At 31.9% G+C, this 18,808-nt stretch overlaps 1 protein-coding gene across 1 annotated transcript; it reads right to left on the reverse strand.

Annotated features, from left to right (window-relative positions):
- Positions 1–8,439: 8,439 nt before the first annotated feature.
- Positions 8,440–15,208, reverse strand: LOC119832469 (facilitated trehalose transporter Tret1-2 homolog). Its single transcript, XM_038356136.1, has 7 exons — positions 15,190–15,208; positions 10,666–10,895; positions 10,083–10,406; positions 9,690–9,822; positions 9,288–9,511; positions 8,775–8,969; positions 8,440–8,664 (listed from the first exon to the last, which is right to left on the reverse strand). Exons 1-7 carry the CDS (start codon positions 15,206–15,208, stop codon positions 8,440–8,442), a joined length of 1,350 nt encoding a protein of 449 aa, XP_038212064.1.
- Between the last annotated feature and the right edge of the window lie 3,600 nt (positions 15,209–18,808).

Genomic DNA, 18,808 nt, shown 5'->3' on the forward strand with positions numbered 1-18,808 from the left:
AGATGTTGTACACAATTGGTGTTAACCAGAACAGAGCTGATTGAGAATTTCGACTACAAACATTACGTTTAAGATGTAGTATTTTGTTAAGGTATTCGGAATATAATAATCACGTCTACGATTAGGAAGTGGTATCGGATATAAATAAGGATAACACCCTTGTACTGTATACAAATCACAAGCGGATTTTTTTATTGTTTTTTTTTTTTGTAGGCAGCTTTGCTCGAGTAGTAACTATGCGGCAAAGCTAGAAGGCTAAAGGAAAGGAAGGAGGGAAGGAGGTAGAAGAAAGAAAAATAAAGACATTCCCGACTGTTTTCGCATAGTTCCCGTCCTTTTAAAATTTCCGTAATAAAAACTATCCTACGTATTTTCTCAATTGTCTTTTTAAACTATCTCTGTAGCAAAATTAAATCAAATGGGCACCCTTTGGCCTGAGGTTAGCGCGTTCTAGCAAGCGAACAAAAATCACTTCAGCTTTACATATTCAACTATACATTAAGTAAGGCAACTTTTTATCCCGATATTCCTACGGGGTACGGATTTACGCGGGTGAAACCGCGGGGCGCAGCTCGTAATACATATAATGAAAACAGAATACTTCATTGTAGTTAATAGTTCACACAAAATCAAAATGATATAAAATAATACAATCGGCTTATAAACCGTAAGCCTTTAAACAAACAAGAGAAATTAATCAAAATAATATTATAGTGTGGAATACTACAACGTAAGGTCGATGATTTACCAAATCAGTTGTTAAATTAATAATCAACTTTTAACATTCAAAATTGACTTTCAGTGAAGCCCATTAACATTAATAATTTTTATACAGTGCTCTATTATAATTCGATTTAAATTTCATGTTAATACCATTATGCAAAAATATGCTTAAAATAAATGGCAATATTGTGAAATGAAGATTTAAAAAATATGGAAATTCGAATTAAACCTTTAATTATTTCAATATAAAACAAATATGTCATTTTATACGTATTAAAATGTCTTCTTTCTCATATTATGCAACTCACATGCGTTATCTGTGTCTAATATTATTATTGTTCTTAATTGGTTTAGATAATTTTTGAAACCAAAAAAAATTACAGTAGGATGAAACCCATTAGAAAAGGAGGGGAATATGATCAAAATGAAAGGAAAAATAAATTACAGACGATCCGAGTTCGGGTAGTGGGAGGGGGTGAGTTTTTAAGGGTAAAAAATGGTTTATCTTGATTTCCGGCAAAACTACAAGTCCTATGGAAAAAAGTTAAATGGCAAAGTTGTAGGTAATAAAAAGATCTACATGCATCTGCATGTAATTACATGCACCTTATTAATGACAGTCATGTTATATTTATGTAACAGTTAATCATAAAATAGATCAATTAACTGCTTAATAAAATCTAAGTCTATCTGTGTATAAAATTACATTTTGTGGGATATTTGCTAAAAATATGCCGAAAATGTAAAGTACAGCTTTTGTCTGGCATTGTGTACAAAGGGCTTGTAATTATTGGGCGAACACATTCATGTCTAATATAATTTCATTCCCAACTACATCTGTTTGTTAAATTTATGACCATTAATTAAAGTGTCATGGAGGCAGGGTTGGTTTGGCAGTTTAGTCGTCGGAGTAACAACCGTCAGGGTCGGGATTCGGTGCTCAGTGAAAACTCTTTACATTTTGGCAAAAAAACTAGTGTCACCTTCACCGATTTAAATTCGGATGTCAATTGAAGAATAACTTATTTTGTATTTCAACCGACCATCGAATTTTTATTTTATATTGTAGCTGCGCGAATCGATTGAAATTGGCTCAGGAAATCCCAAAATAAAACTGTAACGATCTTATCGAACTCTTAACCTTGCACGGAGAGAAGATGCTGTTAAACACGTTTTATCCCATCTAGAAGATTCCCATTGAGAATATTTATATCGTAAAAATAGAAAAATCATTGTATGAACAATAAAAAGAAACAATTATTTTTAAAGAAAATTACACAAGATCGCATCACATAACGATTTCCCAATTTATATACAATAGTAGCAACATTAATTCATACGTTTAGAAATTAAAAACTTTTTAAAGGATTTTAAACGCGATTTATTCATTATATTATTAACCCGACGTTCCGAACACTTTACAGCGAGCTTGGTCACGGGGAGACTAATTATTAATTCATACGCTTTAAAAATATTGTATAATATACTACATACTTCGCATTATGTTATTACTCGTCGAACAGCATTAAAAATTTTTATCAGTTAATTTCTAAGCGAAGACAATTTTCAAATAAAAATAAAAAAAAAATCGTTGAGACGTTTCGTACCTAGTTTTTAGTAGCAGACGACTTTTTATAAGTAAATAATAAATATCACCATGGCCCATTATTTTAAACATAGCATCTTAAAATTAGGCACAAGCAATGAAATCAGAATAATTTCCTATTATTTGTGCAATATTTAAGTCTTTTTTATAATCAAGCTAAAGGTTTAAAAGACTTCATGTTTTAGACTCCTTTTGAAATAAAAGCAATACTTAATTTTATTTTTAACAGAAAATTAAACCTATTTCAGAATTATCAGATTTAGATCAAATTTAAATGGGGCCACTTGAATACATAATAAATCATCAAAAATGAATCAGTCGAAATAGGAACCTACTCCATTTTTAAAAATTAATAAGAAAAAGCAGAAATTTACTTCGAAAGTGCCTTATATTTGTACCATACAAACTAAATAAATAAAATACTAATTACATGTTTTGCACCAAAGCCGACACAATGAGCTTAGCAGCAAAAGCAGATAAACACGGACCGCGGAAGCGATGCAGGAACATGTCGCATGTCAACTGTTTTCAAACAGACAAAAACGCATTGTGCACAAACTCACATCTCGTTGACTTCGTATTCCTCAACTTGTAACTACTGCTGGTCGTTCTGAAAGAGCTACTGGTATGGTTGAACATTTTCAGATAAAGCTTTCACTAATTACGTGACAGGAACTCTCGAAAATAACGCGCGCTTCGAAATTTCGTTAAAAAACTGCATGCAAATACGCTTTTGCATTCATGTCCACAAATAGTTTCAATATTATGATCGCGTCGGATCCGCGTAAAGCGTATATGTAGAATTCCGTGGCGTGAGAGCGGCCTAGATGCGTTATTTTTGTTTCGACGCCACTCCGGCAGTTTATTCAATTTTAATAACAATATTTTGCTCGGACGACGCGCTGTGCAGCACCTCGTTAGTCGGTCGAAAATTCGCTGCTACGTATTACGTTCAATGTTTTAAAATAAAATTAAAACGTTAAGCACGTTTATGACGGAATGTAATTAAAATTATGTACGGCGAATGAATGTTAATTATTTCGTCTGTTGATTTCAAAATATTATGTACTATTAATATGTGAAAGTACATTCTCAAAGCTCGAATATCCAAAATCTTCAACAACGTTCCGAACGCTTTATACATCTGTCATAAAGATGTATTTATTGGAATAAAAATATATCACGGAATGTATAACGTTGTTACAATGAAAAGTTGGTATATAATAATAATATTGTTTCTAAAATCCCTTACACCACAGCCAATTTTTGTACGTATTTAGGAAGATTAAACGTAGTAGATATAACAACGTCCACCAGCTTAAAAATATTTCAAAGCGTCGCTCTCTTAATATATACATATGTACCGAACCTTTTCAGTAAAATATGATATATTTCGTCGACTTATGAACATTACATTAAGAAAGAGTAAACAGGAAGGGCAAAAATTCTGTATCATGTTAGTGTTTCATAAAAGCCAGGGGTAACTTCCGTCACACACAATGACGCTCATTTGAATTTCCTTTGTTGAACATAAATTTTATGGGGCTTTTCGAGATGATTTTCAGATGTGATTGTCGACAATATTGAATTGATTATGAGCTTTAGTGTGATATTTTTGTTGAGTATTGCCTGTACGGCTTGTATTTTGATTTGTGACATTGTATTTTAAACGATTTTTTTATTTATTGGAATATTTAGCTTTTAACAAAATTCACTCAAGTTAAAGGCGTATGTGAAAAGGCATAAGCAATTTGTTATGTATCCTAAGATATTCAGCCTCTATTCGCCTTATCAAGACCAATGGAATAGAACTAAAAATGAGAAAAAAACACCTCGTATCTTAAGTTTATCCATTACAAACAAACAAAGATACAAATTCTTCCTCTTTATAATATTAGTGTAGATAAGCGAATTTACACTTTAAAATGCGTCGCGTATTTTTTCACATTAATTGTATAGTTTGGAAATATTTTTATATGATTAGAATTTTAAATCTACATTAATAGTTGTCTACTTTAATTCAAATATACTGACCTTAAACTATACTTTATACAAACAATTATTTGCTATTGTTATTTTCCTTTATGCAATTACCAGTTACGGTATTTTCATTCCAGACTTAATTGAATTGAGAATTTACAATCAAAAACATATTACGAATAGCTATTGTGAGTAACAACTTGAATTTAAATCACTTTCTTGTACAATATAAATAGTCTAGCACTATGTTTTTAAATTTTGTAGTTATTAACGTTAAATAATATTTTTTTTAATTGGCGACATCATTCATTTGCATTTTACAATGACATATACCTATATTATAATCTAGTTAAACGACAAAAACGTATCTAGGTACTGTCAATTTACGCATAAAATGTATATTCAGATAAACTATATTCCAAAGTATAACAAATTTAAATAATAAGAACATACTTAATAGACAATTTTCAATTATTGTTAAAGTGAACAAAATCCAAAATTACTGAACAGAGGTACATAAACTCTATATCAATCAACACATCCAGGTGACATCAATCTATGTCCCTACTTCCCTACGTTTCTCAGAGCCATTTAATTGGCGCTCACATAACTGTTGGAGTGCTCGTTCACAACATCTTATTACATTATCCAATAGGTACAGTGTGATAGGCGGCTAGACCGGAGCTCGTTAAAACCAAAAATATAACACTGTATTATCAGCATTTTATGTTATTAAACTTGAGATTCGAGTAGCTATTTCACTAATAATATCTTGTTAGATATAAATATCCCTCCCCGCCACTATTTTTCCTAACCAATACCTGGAGCTATTCAAAACCAGGATGAATAGGCACCTTCTAGGTAGACGTGCACCCACGTAGACCACATCTCCACTTCCCATCAGGTGGGATTGTGGTCAAACGTCTGCCTATCGATTATAATAATAATATTTATACAATATCCTAGTAAATGTATACCTAAAGCATGGTCCCTGACCCATCATGAAGATTATCTAAATATCTTCTATAATAGAGGAATTACACAGAAAGTAGTTTTAAATCTTGTAAAAATTGAAGTTTCTTGGTCATAATCTCAGTCTTTTGAAATTAAATTTACCGTCCCATTGGGATAAGAGATGCCAAGTTCAAATACAACAACAGGAGTTTTATATACAAACTCATCAGCTTTATTTTCCCTACCAGATTAAAACTTCTTTATGAGTGACCACTGAGTGACTTTGAAATGCTTACGCGGTAAATACAAATTATCCTTTTCAACTTCAAACGGCGCAGTTTATAATATTAAGATTATAATATCAAGCTAAAGTAATTCTTACTTATCAACATGAACCTGTCATATGAATGAGATAAAATTATCACTAAACGAACGAATCGTTTCATTTCAGTGACGGAAATGTTGAAAGCTAAAAGCAGATGAAAATCACAATATATAAACAGCTATCGCTACAAAACGCTCGATAGACGTATCAATCAAGGACACAAGATAATTACAGCTGAATTCAATAGCCCTAGTAAAGCTGCTAGCTACAAATTTCGTTGAAATTTCTGTAAAAGCATACCTATCACTATTTGCGCTATAAGTCTACAAGCGAAACTAGAATAGCTCCGAACTAAAATTAATTTGTCGATAGTATACCTTCGATAAACTTGCACACAGCCCGATAGTTTGCAGTTAGTAATGAAATTCACGTTTCCACGCTACCAAGTAACTGTATGATACTTGAAATTTGATTATGAATATTGAAAGTAACACTTAGTGCGCTGCATAATGTCATTGCTGTTATTAAGACATGTAAAATCTATTTATATCGATATTAGCTGCGCCCCGCGGTTTCACTCGCGTAAGTCGGTATCCCGTTGGAAAATCGTGATAAAAAGTTGCCTATATGTTATTCCAGTTGTCCAGCTGTCTACGTACCAAATGTCATTGCAATCGGTTCTGTAGTTTTTGCGTGAAAGAGCAACAAACACACACACATCCTTACAAAATTTCGCATTTATAATATTAGTAGGATTACAAAGCCACAAGAGGTTATTATAATGGGAAGTTGCGTCTTTTTTCTCGCTAACTATTTGTGGACAAAGATGTATGTGTACCTTATGTAACATACATTTTATATTAAGTTGTTGCATTCACATATAAACATATCTACAAATGACGTCACTCAAAGAGCTTTGCTTTAACTATATACTGCTTTTCTAAGCACGTCCTTAATGTTTTAAAACAAACAGCATTTAAAATAGCTCTCTGTTGTATAACAATGTTCAAATTACTCGACTGTAAATGAATATATATTCTGTTTGATATTTCTACTACGTATTAGTTCACGTTAATGTAAGGTATAAAAAATGAAAAATATGTTAACATTTTTTTTTACGTATAAATAACAATACTAACATTTATATTCAATTTCAAAGTTAATTTGTTGTTGAACACATATCACAATTATTATTATTACCTACTGCGTAGATTTAAACATTTTATTTTTATAATAATTTAGATAATTTTAATTGACTGCATTTGGTACACTGGTCAGCACTTGAGTGTGGTATCGAGGTGTCCAGGTGCGGCGGTACACACGGAAAAAAAAAAAGAAAATCGATCAATAAAACCGGAATTCACCATTAAATTACACAAGCATTATTACATAAACACAAAATTAAAACGTTCCTCACACACCAACGATAAATATCTGCCGCTAAAATTGCAGCTATTTAAAACTGCTATAAACAGCAAAGGATGAGTTATAGACATTAAATACAGTGTTGATTAGCTCATAGTGAACGAACAAAGTGAAGCAAGGGGTGCGAAAGGGGTCAACACGGGCGGGCGATCATAATTTTTCATCTCATTAAGTATGGGAGGTGTCCTACCATCTACGGCATGGATAAACATCAAGCCTCACTGCTTATAACTGCTATAAATACAAGTTCACTGCATTATATTAAAAATAGGCAATGCGCAGTGTTTGCACGCTCCAGATTAGAGCGAGTTCTTTTAGAAATATTAATGAAACGTCCGAGCACAGGGAAATAAAACAATCGCTAAGTATGAAATTAAAAACTTTCAACTTTCTTCTTTCTCGTAATGAATAGATCTGAAGGGATGTTGCTTTCAAATTCCTTATGCTATGTAATAAATTTATTTTTTGCTTTCTATTGTGTCTTTTATATATGACTAAAATTTAACTAGGTACTTGTTTTTCTCACCTCGTCATCCTTTTCATTTCTCCGTTACAATTGTTAAACAATTTATTATATGTTAACACATGATAAAACCCTCGAACAAAACTCATGTCTTGAGGCTCGACAGATGTATGAAGTACGTGGCGATTATTCAGAAACAATTTCATCCAACGCTAATAAAATACAATTAATACTTCCAGCTAGAAAGTTTCGTGAGCATTTCACAAGTTTACGACACGACCGCAGCTATAAAGCCGTGGAAATTTTGAAGAGTTTCAAGATGATTTACATAAAACCAGGAAATCCTTGAAGCCAATCTACCCATCCATGGGTAAAATTGATTATCAAATATTAAAAGTTAATTTTCATGATTTATTGTGAGTATGTATCACTCATTATTATTTACATAACATGTTAAATATTTTAACTATCATTGACTGCATTAGCATCAACAATCGGTTTCATTATAAAGTTTCAATAAATAATATATTGTAAATAACTCTTAGTGATACAATAAATTTTTTTTTGTCAATTTGAGTTTAAATCAATAATTGAAAATAGCAAATAATAATCATTATTTCATACAATATTTAGACAAAATTATCAAAACAATCGTGAAAAAAGCAAAAAGATTAAAAAGAAGAAAATATATAAATAACATAAATAGGTACAACGGTACGTTCTTCAAAGATTTATTCACTTCAAAATAAATTACTGTGTCCGCAAAAGCTCCGATATCAGAATACATTTAAGCATAAAACCAGCCAGCTATAATAAAGGCCAACTTAATGACTACATCTGTTCTTTACACAGCTTCATTAAAAACAGCATTTAATACATATATTCTATTATGCAAAGCTGTTTCTATACTTTCATTTTACGTTTATTAATTCATCAATTATACGTCTACCTTTAACAGTTTTGTTATTTGCCACAAGCCAATGCTTTTTTGATCTCTTCATTATTTCTACCTCTTGTTTCTGGAATAAATACTAATGTAAAAAACGCACCTAAAACATTCATTATTCCGAATATGAGAAAACTTATATGTTGGCCAAAGGCATTTGTCACTGGCGCATACGCTACCAATGGAATAAAGAAAGCAACCCACGCATATGAACACACTAGGCCCATTACTGTTGCGCGTATCTGAAATAAATAAAAAAATATTATGAAAATATATGTGCTATGCTTAGTATATTAATCAACAGCTTAAATTTGAAAAGCGAGGGAGACAACGAAACATACAATATCATTACCTGAAAATTAAACAATTCTGTAGTAACAAGGAAGGATAAAGGACATATTCCTCCAGCATACATTGAAGCTGATAGCATCATCGAAATGACAGGCAACCAACTAGGGACTGTACCACCGTAAAGTTGCATTATCATGGCTGCAGACAACGATATCATGGCTATAGCGGATATTAAAAATGCTCCAGTAAGTAGTATCTGAAAGTACGTGAATTTGTATTAAAAATAAGTATTAGGCTAAAGTAAACTCAAAATATAGGGCTAATTTCATCTAGATAAATAATAAAATAAGGTGCTAAATTTTCTAAAATTCATATAAATAAGAATTATATAATATAAATAATTTAAATTTAATTTTAATAAGACTATAAAATTATACTTTTATATGTTACATACACTGTAATAAATATTTCAAAATGTATATCCTGATTTAGCAACTATCATTGCGATATATTAACCGCATTCTGTATCCGCATTGACTATTGTTAAATTTTTAGTTTTGTGTATGAGACTTACCTTTCTGCCGCATTTTTCGACAACGATTGTCAATGCACAATTAGCTAAAACCATCACGATGGGGAAACTGATGCTTTGATATTCAGGGCTAATATCGAACTTTACTCCAGTAGATTCCAGAATGGGAGAAGCGTAGGTAATTATAGCGTATGCTCCATTCCATGCTTGGACGGAGAACAGTAGTATGGCTATGATAATGCCACGCCTCCATGCTTTTTCTTTAACTGAAATTAAGGCATATTTAAATTCATCCTGAAATAATTCAAAATGTCAATTGAATTTTCACTACGGTGTAAGAAGTTATATATTTTCTTGTTTTGGGATACTTTAATGCATTCTGTCGTTAAAAGCGTTTATAATTTTTTTGCTCATTCATTTAAAATTAAGTTATAAAATGCATACCTATAGTGAAAAGACTAATATTTGGCATAGCATTAAATTCAGACTCTTGACGTTGCATGTATTCTAATTCACTTTCGACTCTTTTATCGTGACATTCTAAGCCCCGCAGTAAAGCCACCACATGATATGCTGTCTGAAAAATGTTAAGACTATTAGCCTTATATTTTTGTTTTATAGCTACATTATTTATTATTTTATTTTATCCAGATACTACCGTTTTCCCTTTATCTACTCGTGGCCTACTTTGAGCTAAGTGATAAATATATTTCCCAAGAGGTATTTTTCTGCCATTATTTAAATAAAACCAGTTAAGCGGCAATATACAGAAATAAAGCTATCAAAATACAAATTAAAAATCTTTGAAAACAAGAAACAAATAATTTGTAAGCTTACGTCAATTTTGTCCTGTTTTACCAAAAACGCGGGAGATTCAGGAACTTTCAGTTGCAAAAGCAACGCTACAACTGGCAAGATCGTAGAAAGCCATAGTATCGTATAATAGTCCAAGTATATTCCGACAATGTACATAACCAATATTCCCAAATTCTGATACAGAACTTGCAGTGACACGAGTGTACCAGTAATGCTTTCTTGACTGATTTCCTTTATATACATTGGAACTACAATGTAAACACCACCAGCAGCTAATCCAGCCAGAATCCTAGCTATAAGAAGTGCAGTTACTGTTGGCGATACTAATCTTAAACAGACTGATAACTGAAATGAGATAAAAAATTATTCTAAATCTTTAAGAAAAATTGGATAGATCGGTTGTATGAGTGCAAATATTTAAAGTGTAATTTCATTTAATTAGAATAACAATTAACATTGCTTTATTACTCTTTGCGTGTCACAATATAATTATTATGTTATGATGTGGCAAATTTATATGTCAAAAAATAAGAGCATTGCTCACGACCGATCTTTAATTTGAGGAGACAAATTGAACAAAGAATATACATTAATAATTGCCTACCATTTGTGGAATTATAACTGCTTGTATGGATAATTTTCTGCCATATTTATCTGCTAAATATGAATATATGGATACTCCGAAACCAGCAGCGAAACAAGAACTGCTTGCTACCCACGCCATAACATCATCAGATAAAGAATAACCAAGAGGTGATGATTCAGATTGTAGTGTCTTCGTAATAGGTGATATCCATCCAATTTCCAAGCCGTATATAAAGGTACATAAGTTTACTAAAAAAATCGTTAATTAGGATTTAGAATAACATAAACCCATCAATCTGATGGTCGCCTATTAAATATCATAAGACGTTCTTTCGTCACATGTTTCATTCATAGCATTAACAATTTTGAATTTTATTGAAATATTCAAACAAAATTTGCCGAATTGGTCGAGCCGTTCTCGAGATTTATGCTTAGCAACAAATTCGGTGATTCAATTTTATATGTATATAAATAAATATACTTACAATAAAGCAATTCGTGTAAATTGCCAAGAATCCGAAGTTTTACAGTTTCAAAATGATAGAAGTCAGTACTACAATTTATTTTTTGATATAATATTTAGCAGTATTCAGAAACTTAGTGCTATGACAAATTTATATCTGAGTTTTGCATTATATAAACTTAGCCGTATAATAATACATTTATTTCCCAGTTTTTTTTATAAACTTAAGTAATATCGTTGATCCAAAAGTGTTAAGTGCGTTTATATTTCTGTATCGTTGTAAACCACTAAACAAATTTATGTAATTACACTAAACTACTAACGCTTATGATTAGGAATAAGAAGATATAGTAGCGATTTTGTGAATTTGGATTGATTAATTATTCTTATAACTAACCTTTAATATTTTTATACATAGTATCCTATAAAGACCTTTCAAATAACTCAATCAATATTATCAAGTGACCCTTAATTTACACAGAAGGAAGTCTAGTATAAAACAAAATTTCATTTACCTATTGAGGCTACAGTCCATTGTAAGTACGTGTGACCGTTTTTCTCCACTATTTTATTTTCAAATTGCATTTTCATCTTGTGTTTCTTTATCCGGCTTATATCTTGCCTACTCGGAAACTAATTATCAAACATTAACGGAACCAAGAGCCTGATAACACCCCACTGTGCGCAAGGAAGAAATTTTTATTACATATTTTTAGCTAATTATAGTTATTTGTGTGCAATGTGATATGATAATTGAGATGTAAGATAGCGTAGTTAAATAATGTAATATTTGTTTAATATAAACAAAAGTTAATTTATAATTGATATACATGTGATACTCACCGGTGTTGGTGTGTTGTATTAAACTTTTTATAAAAGGTAGATTTGTATATATTTATAATTGTTTTCTTTCTGTCATCTTTGGCAATGGAGCTGGTGGATCGCCTGATGTTAAGCGCTACCACCGGCCATGAACATTTGGAGAGACGTAAGGTTGATTGCGGATCTTACGCCTCGACAAATGGATTGCCAACTTGAAATTGGAAAGGGATTAAGATTGATGATAGAAATAAAGAAAAGGACTGGGAAGGGTAAGGAAAAGGATATGGGTCTCTGGCTCCCCCACTCACCAAACGAAACACAGCAGTATACTATTTCACGCGGGTCTTCTGTGAGGGTGTGATACTTCCCCAATTCGAGCCGAAGCGTGCTCGACTACCACATACAATAGAATACAGTCATTGCAAAGTATAAAAACAATTATAACAGTATACCTATCATCTTTTCTTAAATAAACAACGCTTCATTATTTCAATTTTTACATTAAAAACACTTCTGAAATATATAGGAAGGTCTTAGGTATATAACTCTAACTGATATAACCACATCTACATAAAAATTGCACGTAAAATTAGTTTTTGTGATGATTAAAAATTTGAGCAAATGGCTATTTTTAATTAAACGTGCGTCATTATATACCTAGTGTTTGAATTGTGAAAAATTCCCAATATTATTGTTTGATTTAATGTATTGAACCAAGATAAGTATATTTACATATGGAGTCACGAGAAATGTTTAAAGAGTAGATATATTTATTCACTTTTTGCACTTGATTACGCAAGACAAACAAAACATTCAAAAATGATCATTTATAGTTGAGAAATTTTCCAGAATATACGAGTTTCTGATAATAGCAGCACGATAATAACTCTTGGAAATGTCATAAAATGCAAAATACATTTATATAAAATTGCAGAGAGTAAAATTGAAATCAACACCTATCAAATAAATTCATAAATTTTCATAATATAACATTGACAGTATAGGTACCATTTATAGAAGATATTAAATAATATAGAATAATTCTTTACATTTAACAATCTTTTAATCTGTTACATCTAATATATAAAATTCTCGTGTCACAGTTTTCGTTGCCATACTCCTCCGAAACGGCTGGACCGATTCTTATGAAACTTTGTGTGCGTATTGGGTATGTCTGAGAATCGGCCAACATCTATTTTTCATACCCCTTAATGATAAGAGTAAGGCAGAACAGCGTTTGCCGGGTGCAGCTAGTATATTTGTAAAAACACTACACAAATTTTAAACATTCGTTAATTTAATATTTCAAAGAAGGACATTTAAATACAAGTAGTTGTATGGTGGTATTATGTACAAATTATATTAAGTAAATTTCGTTTACGTACGGGACATCAAAAATGGGTATTATTGGAAAATGTACACCTCAAAGACATAAATATATCTATAGAGGTATTAATATAAGTTACTTAATGAAGACCGCTGGGAAAATTCCAGAACACTTCTACAGCTCAAAACATTACAGTCTATACGCCGTTCTATATGCTTAAGTTTATGATTAATGCTGGTTCTCGCTAAAATTGATCAATGCGTTCGGATACACCTGCCTCATCACAAGTCTTCGCGATATCAAAGAGCCGTTCTCTGCGGTCTGCTCGCTAATACTCCGTGCCTATTAAGCTTGGCAAACTGGAGCTTTAATAATGACTGAAGTGCCCTAATTCGGCTTTGAAGTTTATCTTTCAATTAGGGGCACCACAAATCAACCGCAACTGAATGAGAACTGTTGCCTCACCGCCTCGCCGAACAAACCAATGCGTTTGCACTAGAACCGAATGAGAGTAATTAATGGAAATGTTAACAAAATCAAACACAAAGTGCTTGTTTTCAAATGGTAAATTGTAGTTGAAATTGTGTGCTCCAAAATTAGTTTACGAAACAACTAGTTAAGAGGACTCAGCCTAAATTATATTGAAAAATAGTTTTTATTTGAAATGAGTGTTACGATACTTGACATTTATTTTTAATTTTCGACGTATTTTAACAAATTTTCATAGCATAATTTATTAAGCTCAAATACATATATGATCGCTGTCTGTTTGTTTTTAAGGACCAATTTATTTCCGTGTCGCGAATTGAGTTCGAGCCCGCAAATGAGCTGGAATTCTCACCAATACAAAGGAATGTTCGTGCAATTTATTTATCAAAGAAATAATATCTTTATAGATTTTCGTATAATCGTTAATACACCGCCCGGAGCCGAATCCCTCGTAGATAGCGATATCGTCATAAATAACTCGCTAACTGTTTTTATGGAGGAGAAAATTACACTTTTCACTCACTGCCCTTTGTATGATATACTGAAATTTGGTTTATATAAAATGTAGCTTGCCCCAGCTACGCTTGGTTTTTTTTTTATACTTCTTTAATTGAACTGCTACCGTGATGTACTTAACTATAAGGTTAGGATAAATATTTGATATAATAAACAAATTTGAATTTGAATTTTCAGTTGTTATTCTAATATAAGCCTATCTAACAAATTCATTACATGGGTTCAGCTGTTTCTGAGTTATAAGATGTATAACAAAAGCCAGACAGAAGAACGGTGAGAAATAATAGCATACTGAGTTTCGTACGGTGAGTGGGAGAACTGGATGCCCGTTTCCTTTCCTCACCTTACCCAGTAATTTGTTTCTAATTAAGTAATTGTTCATGGGCGGTGGTGATCGCTTACCATCAAGCGAACCACAGCTTACTTGCTTATATGCATATAAATATATATTCGCTCGCTTTGACAAACAAAAAAATAGATTTTTCATGCATAGATCTTATCGTTTAATATTACATGTTACACACATTAATTTGCGTTTGACCGGCTTATAGGTAATCGTATATGCAGCGATTAATTTGAAATTTAGCAAACATCTACAGAATGTAAAAGCGATGCGGGCATGCACTGCAATCTATCCTTTGCGAACTAATATTTATCCTGGATCCAATCACAATCAATGGATGTATGGATATATATGTATGGATGGATGGATGATATTCACTTAATATCCAATCATGATGAAGGCAAATATTATTGGCATAAACGTATTCATTTACATTTTTGAGTTGAGTTGTTTGCTATGTTTTCAGAATTAGGAAATACGAGAGTTTAAAGGAGTTTTGAATATACCAAACAAAACATTTTATATCACTTATGTTTATGTCCTAAAAACAAATGTGATATTTCAAAAAATACTGGCTTCATACATATCAATGTAGCCAGCATACTTTCATTATTTTTATCAATACTAAAATACTAAAATATGACCTGCATCTATGTGATGACATTGGCGCCGCTACTATGTGAATCCATCAAGAAAAAGATCGTACTTGCTGCTTTCTTCAGAGGAAAGCATATTAGTACTGCTAACAAAATAAAAAATTATGACAAAAAAATGCTTATATTTTTTATTGATAGTTTTAATTGTTATTAAATTCTATTTTATATAACATTGATTTTGTACAATTTTGGAGATAGCATTTATTTGAATATATATCATAATTCATTTAAAAAAGTTACTGCACGAAATTCATATTGTGACAGCGGTAGCGCAGCAGTCCATTTCCAGCACCGAAGATGATTCTGAGTGTAGAAAAATAAGAAAAGCCTTAGAATCTGAGTCGTCCACGACTACAATCTGTCAAGTGGTAGAAAAATTCTATTTTAATTCAAATGGAAATAATAAAAAAGCCATAACACAAAGAAAACAAACCAACTGAAATCGATGTTTATTTTTAACTAGCTGCGCCCCGCGGTTTTACTCGCGTAAGGCCGTATGTTCTTGGTTTTTTTTGCACATCTTACAGTTTGGTAATAAAGTTCGACAGTATTACTGATTAGAGATAAAAATGGCGTCCCAAAAGTGCAATTCTAAGTTAGCTCGCACAGTGCACAAATTCCACATACGGCCTACCATATGCATACACCTACAATCTGAGAGAACAAATATTTTTTATTTGTTCATTAATAAATTATATAATGCATCTACATATTTATCTAGTAAACGCGTGTATCCAGATGCAAACAATGCCCTTGTTTCTACTCTATTAAAAATAGCAACGTATTTAATTAGCAATTAATTAATGTTGCCATGACACGATGATGCTTCCCTTATATTCTTATAGATTAATTTAAACAAACGTTTGTTCCAGGCGTGGAAATTATGATACAAATACATAAACATAACGTATATTTTGCAATAAATATTACGTGCATTATCAAACTATAAATATTTGTACGTTTATTCACGATAACATATAAATAATAAATTTATAAATGCAATGCTATGCAACGTAAGATTATGTGGTACGTGTCGGGCTTTCTATATTAGTATGTCACTGTAAAATGCCAATCGGGTTGTAATTTTGCATGGAGATAGCTTAAAAGGGATTGTGGTGAATTCTACCCCCGAGATGACAAAAAATGACCGAGAGGACAAAACTGCGGGCAACAGTTAGTTGTGAATATAATTAAATAGCTTTGAACAAAAAGACAGCGACAAAAGTCATGAAAAAATATATCTTAAAATTTTATGTGAAAGTCACACAAGTTGAAACAAATTCATAGGAGGTCTTTGTCCCAGCAGTGGGAATGAATGGGAGTGATGATGATGACGATGATTCTCAAGATTAGTTTTGGTTTGTTAAGACTTATGAATTTGTAAGCGACAAAAATGTAAAAAAACTCGTTTCAAGCGTTATTTTTAGATATAACTATTACATATTTTCTAACACTCCAGGTAAACTTTGAGAATAAAATAAATAATTTTACAGATACCACCACAAAACTTCAAAAGTAGGTATTTATCTTATCCACATCCTGTCGTCTCTAAACTCATATTCTATTCTAAAAGTTACTTTCTTAACCTACACTTTACTAATTTATTACTTAAAAAATATTTTCATAAATAAAAGCGCTTAAGTGTTCAAATATGCATGACAAATTAACACAAAAACCCGTAACCACCGTTCGAGCTATAACTCCATAACGCGTGTGAAAAAAACATACTGACCAAAAAATTGTGCGAGATTTACATACAGATTGTGTACATTCGAGAATATGCATGGAATCGCGTTAATCTTCTTTTGGGAATAGAAAAAAACACAGTAATTTTAAAAGAATATTGTTGAAAGACTGCATATCCTACTAATATTGTAAATGTGAAAGTTTATAAGAATGTGTGTGTTTTTGTTACTCTTTAACGCTAAAACTACTGAACCGATTGCAATGAAATTTGGTACGTAGACAGCTGGACAAGTGGAATAAAATATAGGCAACTTTTTATCCCGATATTCGTACGTGTTACGGACTTACGCGGGTGAATCCGCGGAGCGCAGCTAGTTTTAAATACAGCGAAATTAATCATCTAACAATCTGTTGAGATATTAATACTGAAATGACGAATGACTAATATTAAAACTCGAATCAGCGTTTCCAATAATTAACTTCATTGACTTCACGTGTATGTTAAATAGGGTGATTATGGTTACCAGTGGATGAATATTTAATTGCTGTCAATTCCATGGGTTATTTAATCTCAATTATGCAATGCAATATAAGAACCTCGTATTTAATAATTCTGTAGAAACCAATCGTTATGTTTTTAATTAAGGAATCAATTCAATCAACCAGTTCAATTAAAATGAAATATAGGCCTTTGAAAAGACTCAGTAGGTGTGATTTAAGTTCTTAATTTCCCTTTATTAGCCGCGCTAAGGAGTGCGCTCCTAATTGATTTAATTGACCCCAATAGCTATTGACTCTCAATATAAACCGCACCTTACAATAAACAAAATTAAAATATGTATGATTATGTTTAATAATATAGAAATACTATATTAATATTTCGACATAATTCAGTTATATTTGGTAACTTACAATTACTATATCCACTGAAAAATGAGTACAGTTAATTAAACTTTAATAATAATAAAGATGATATTATGATAATGGCTTTGTATTATATTGTCACGCTGGTCATTAAATACTGTGATCATCCGTTATTAATGTTATTTGACTATGACTTTTTAATTAAGGAAATAATTGCTTACTACTGAAGAAATCTTAATATCGGTGTAATGTAAAAATCTGAATTAAATATAAAAACAGTTTTTCATTTTTTACAAAGTGGTTTTCAAGCACGCCCCAAACATGTAATTTGAAATAAAAGCAACGCAAAAGTGCAAAAGACCTGAAAATACTGTAATTACAGGCATTATCCCATGCTCCCTGCATCTCGTTAAAAAAGCCCGAAAAATATATTTCAGTCTCAAGTGCCCAATGAGAGTCGGGCCTTATCGCTGCCGTAATGCAGCGCAGTCCGGTTCATTTGGCGCGTCTCTTCGCTCCCCTGTTGTGAATAGAATCCAAATTACTTGAAAAATTCCCCAAGTGCATTCCCGCTTGGCCGTGGAATGCTTCAGAAATTTCTTCCTAACACTAAGTGGAATTACTTATTAGAGTTAACGCGTACTTGAGCTCTCCGCTCACCTTGTTGTAAGTGGCCCTGGTACACACGCGGTGCTATATTGTGTTGCAACAAGAGAATTGCAACGAAACATTTGTAATATCTCATGGTGAAATAGCACGCGTGGCACATTCTTATTTTATTATTTATTTATTATTTATATACTACTGTTATTTGATAAGACGCAATCTATATTTAAACAATAGCCTATATCTAAGATGTAATAATATTTGGTGGATTAATCAAAGGCGTTAAAGCCATTGTCTTGGCAGGAGCGTTTAGTTTAAAATCGCTTCATATAATAACAAAATTTAAATGTGGGTGTCACTTCGGCACGGATTGGGCCAGCTCGCACCGGG

This window comes from Zerene cesonia, chromosome 15, assembly GCF_012273895.1.
Source record: "Zerene cesonia ecotype Mississippi chromosome 15, Zerene_cesonia_1.1, whole genome shotgun sequence".
In the NCBI taxonomy this organism is placed as follows: Eukaryota; Metazoa; Arthropoda; class Insecta; order Lepidoptera; family Pieridae; genus Zerene; species Zerene cesonia.

Coding starts and splice junctions, on each gene's coding strand:
- LOC119832469 (XM_038356136.1), bottom strand. Junction 9,823..10,082: donor TAAAACAGGACAAAATTGAC/GTAAGCTTACAA, acceptor AACATTTTTCAG/ACAGCATATCATGTGGTGGC. Junction 8,665..8,774: donor CAGAATTGTTTAATTTTCAG/GTAATGATATTG, acceptor TATTTATTTCAG/ATACGCGCAACAGTAATGGG.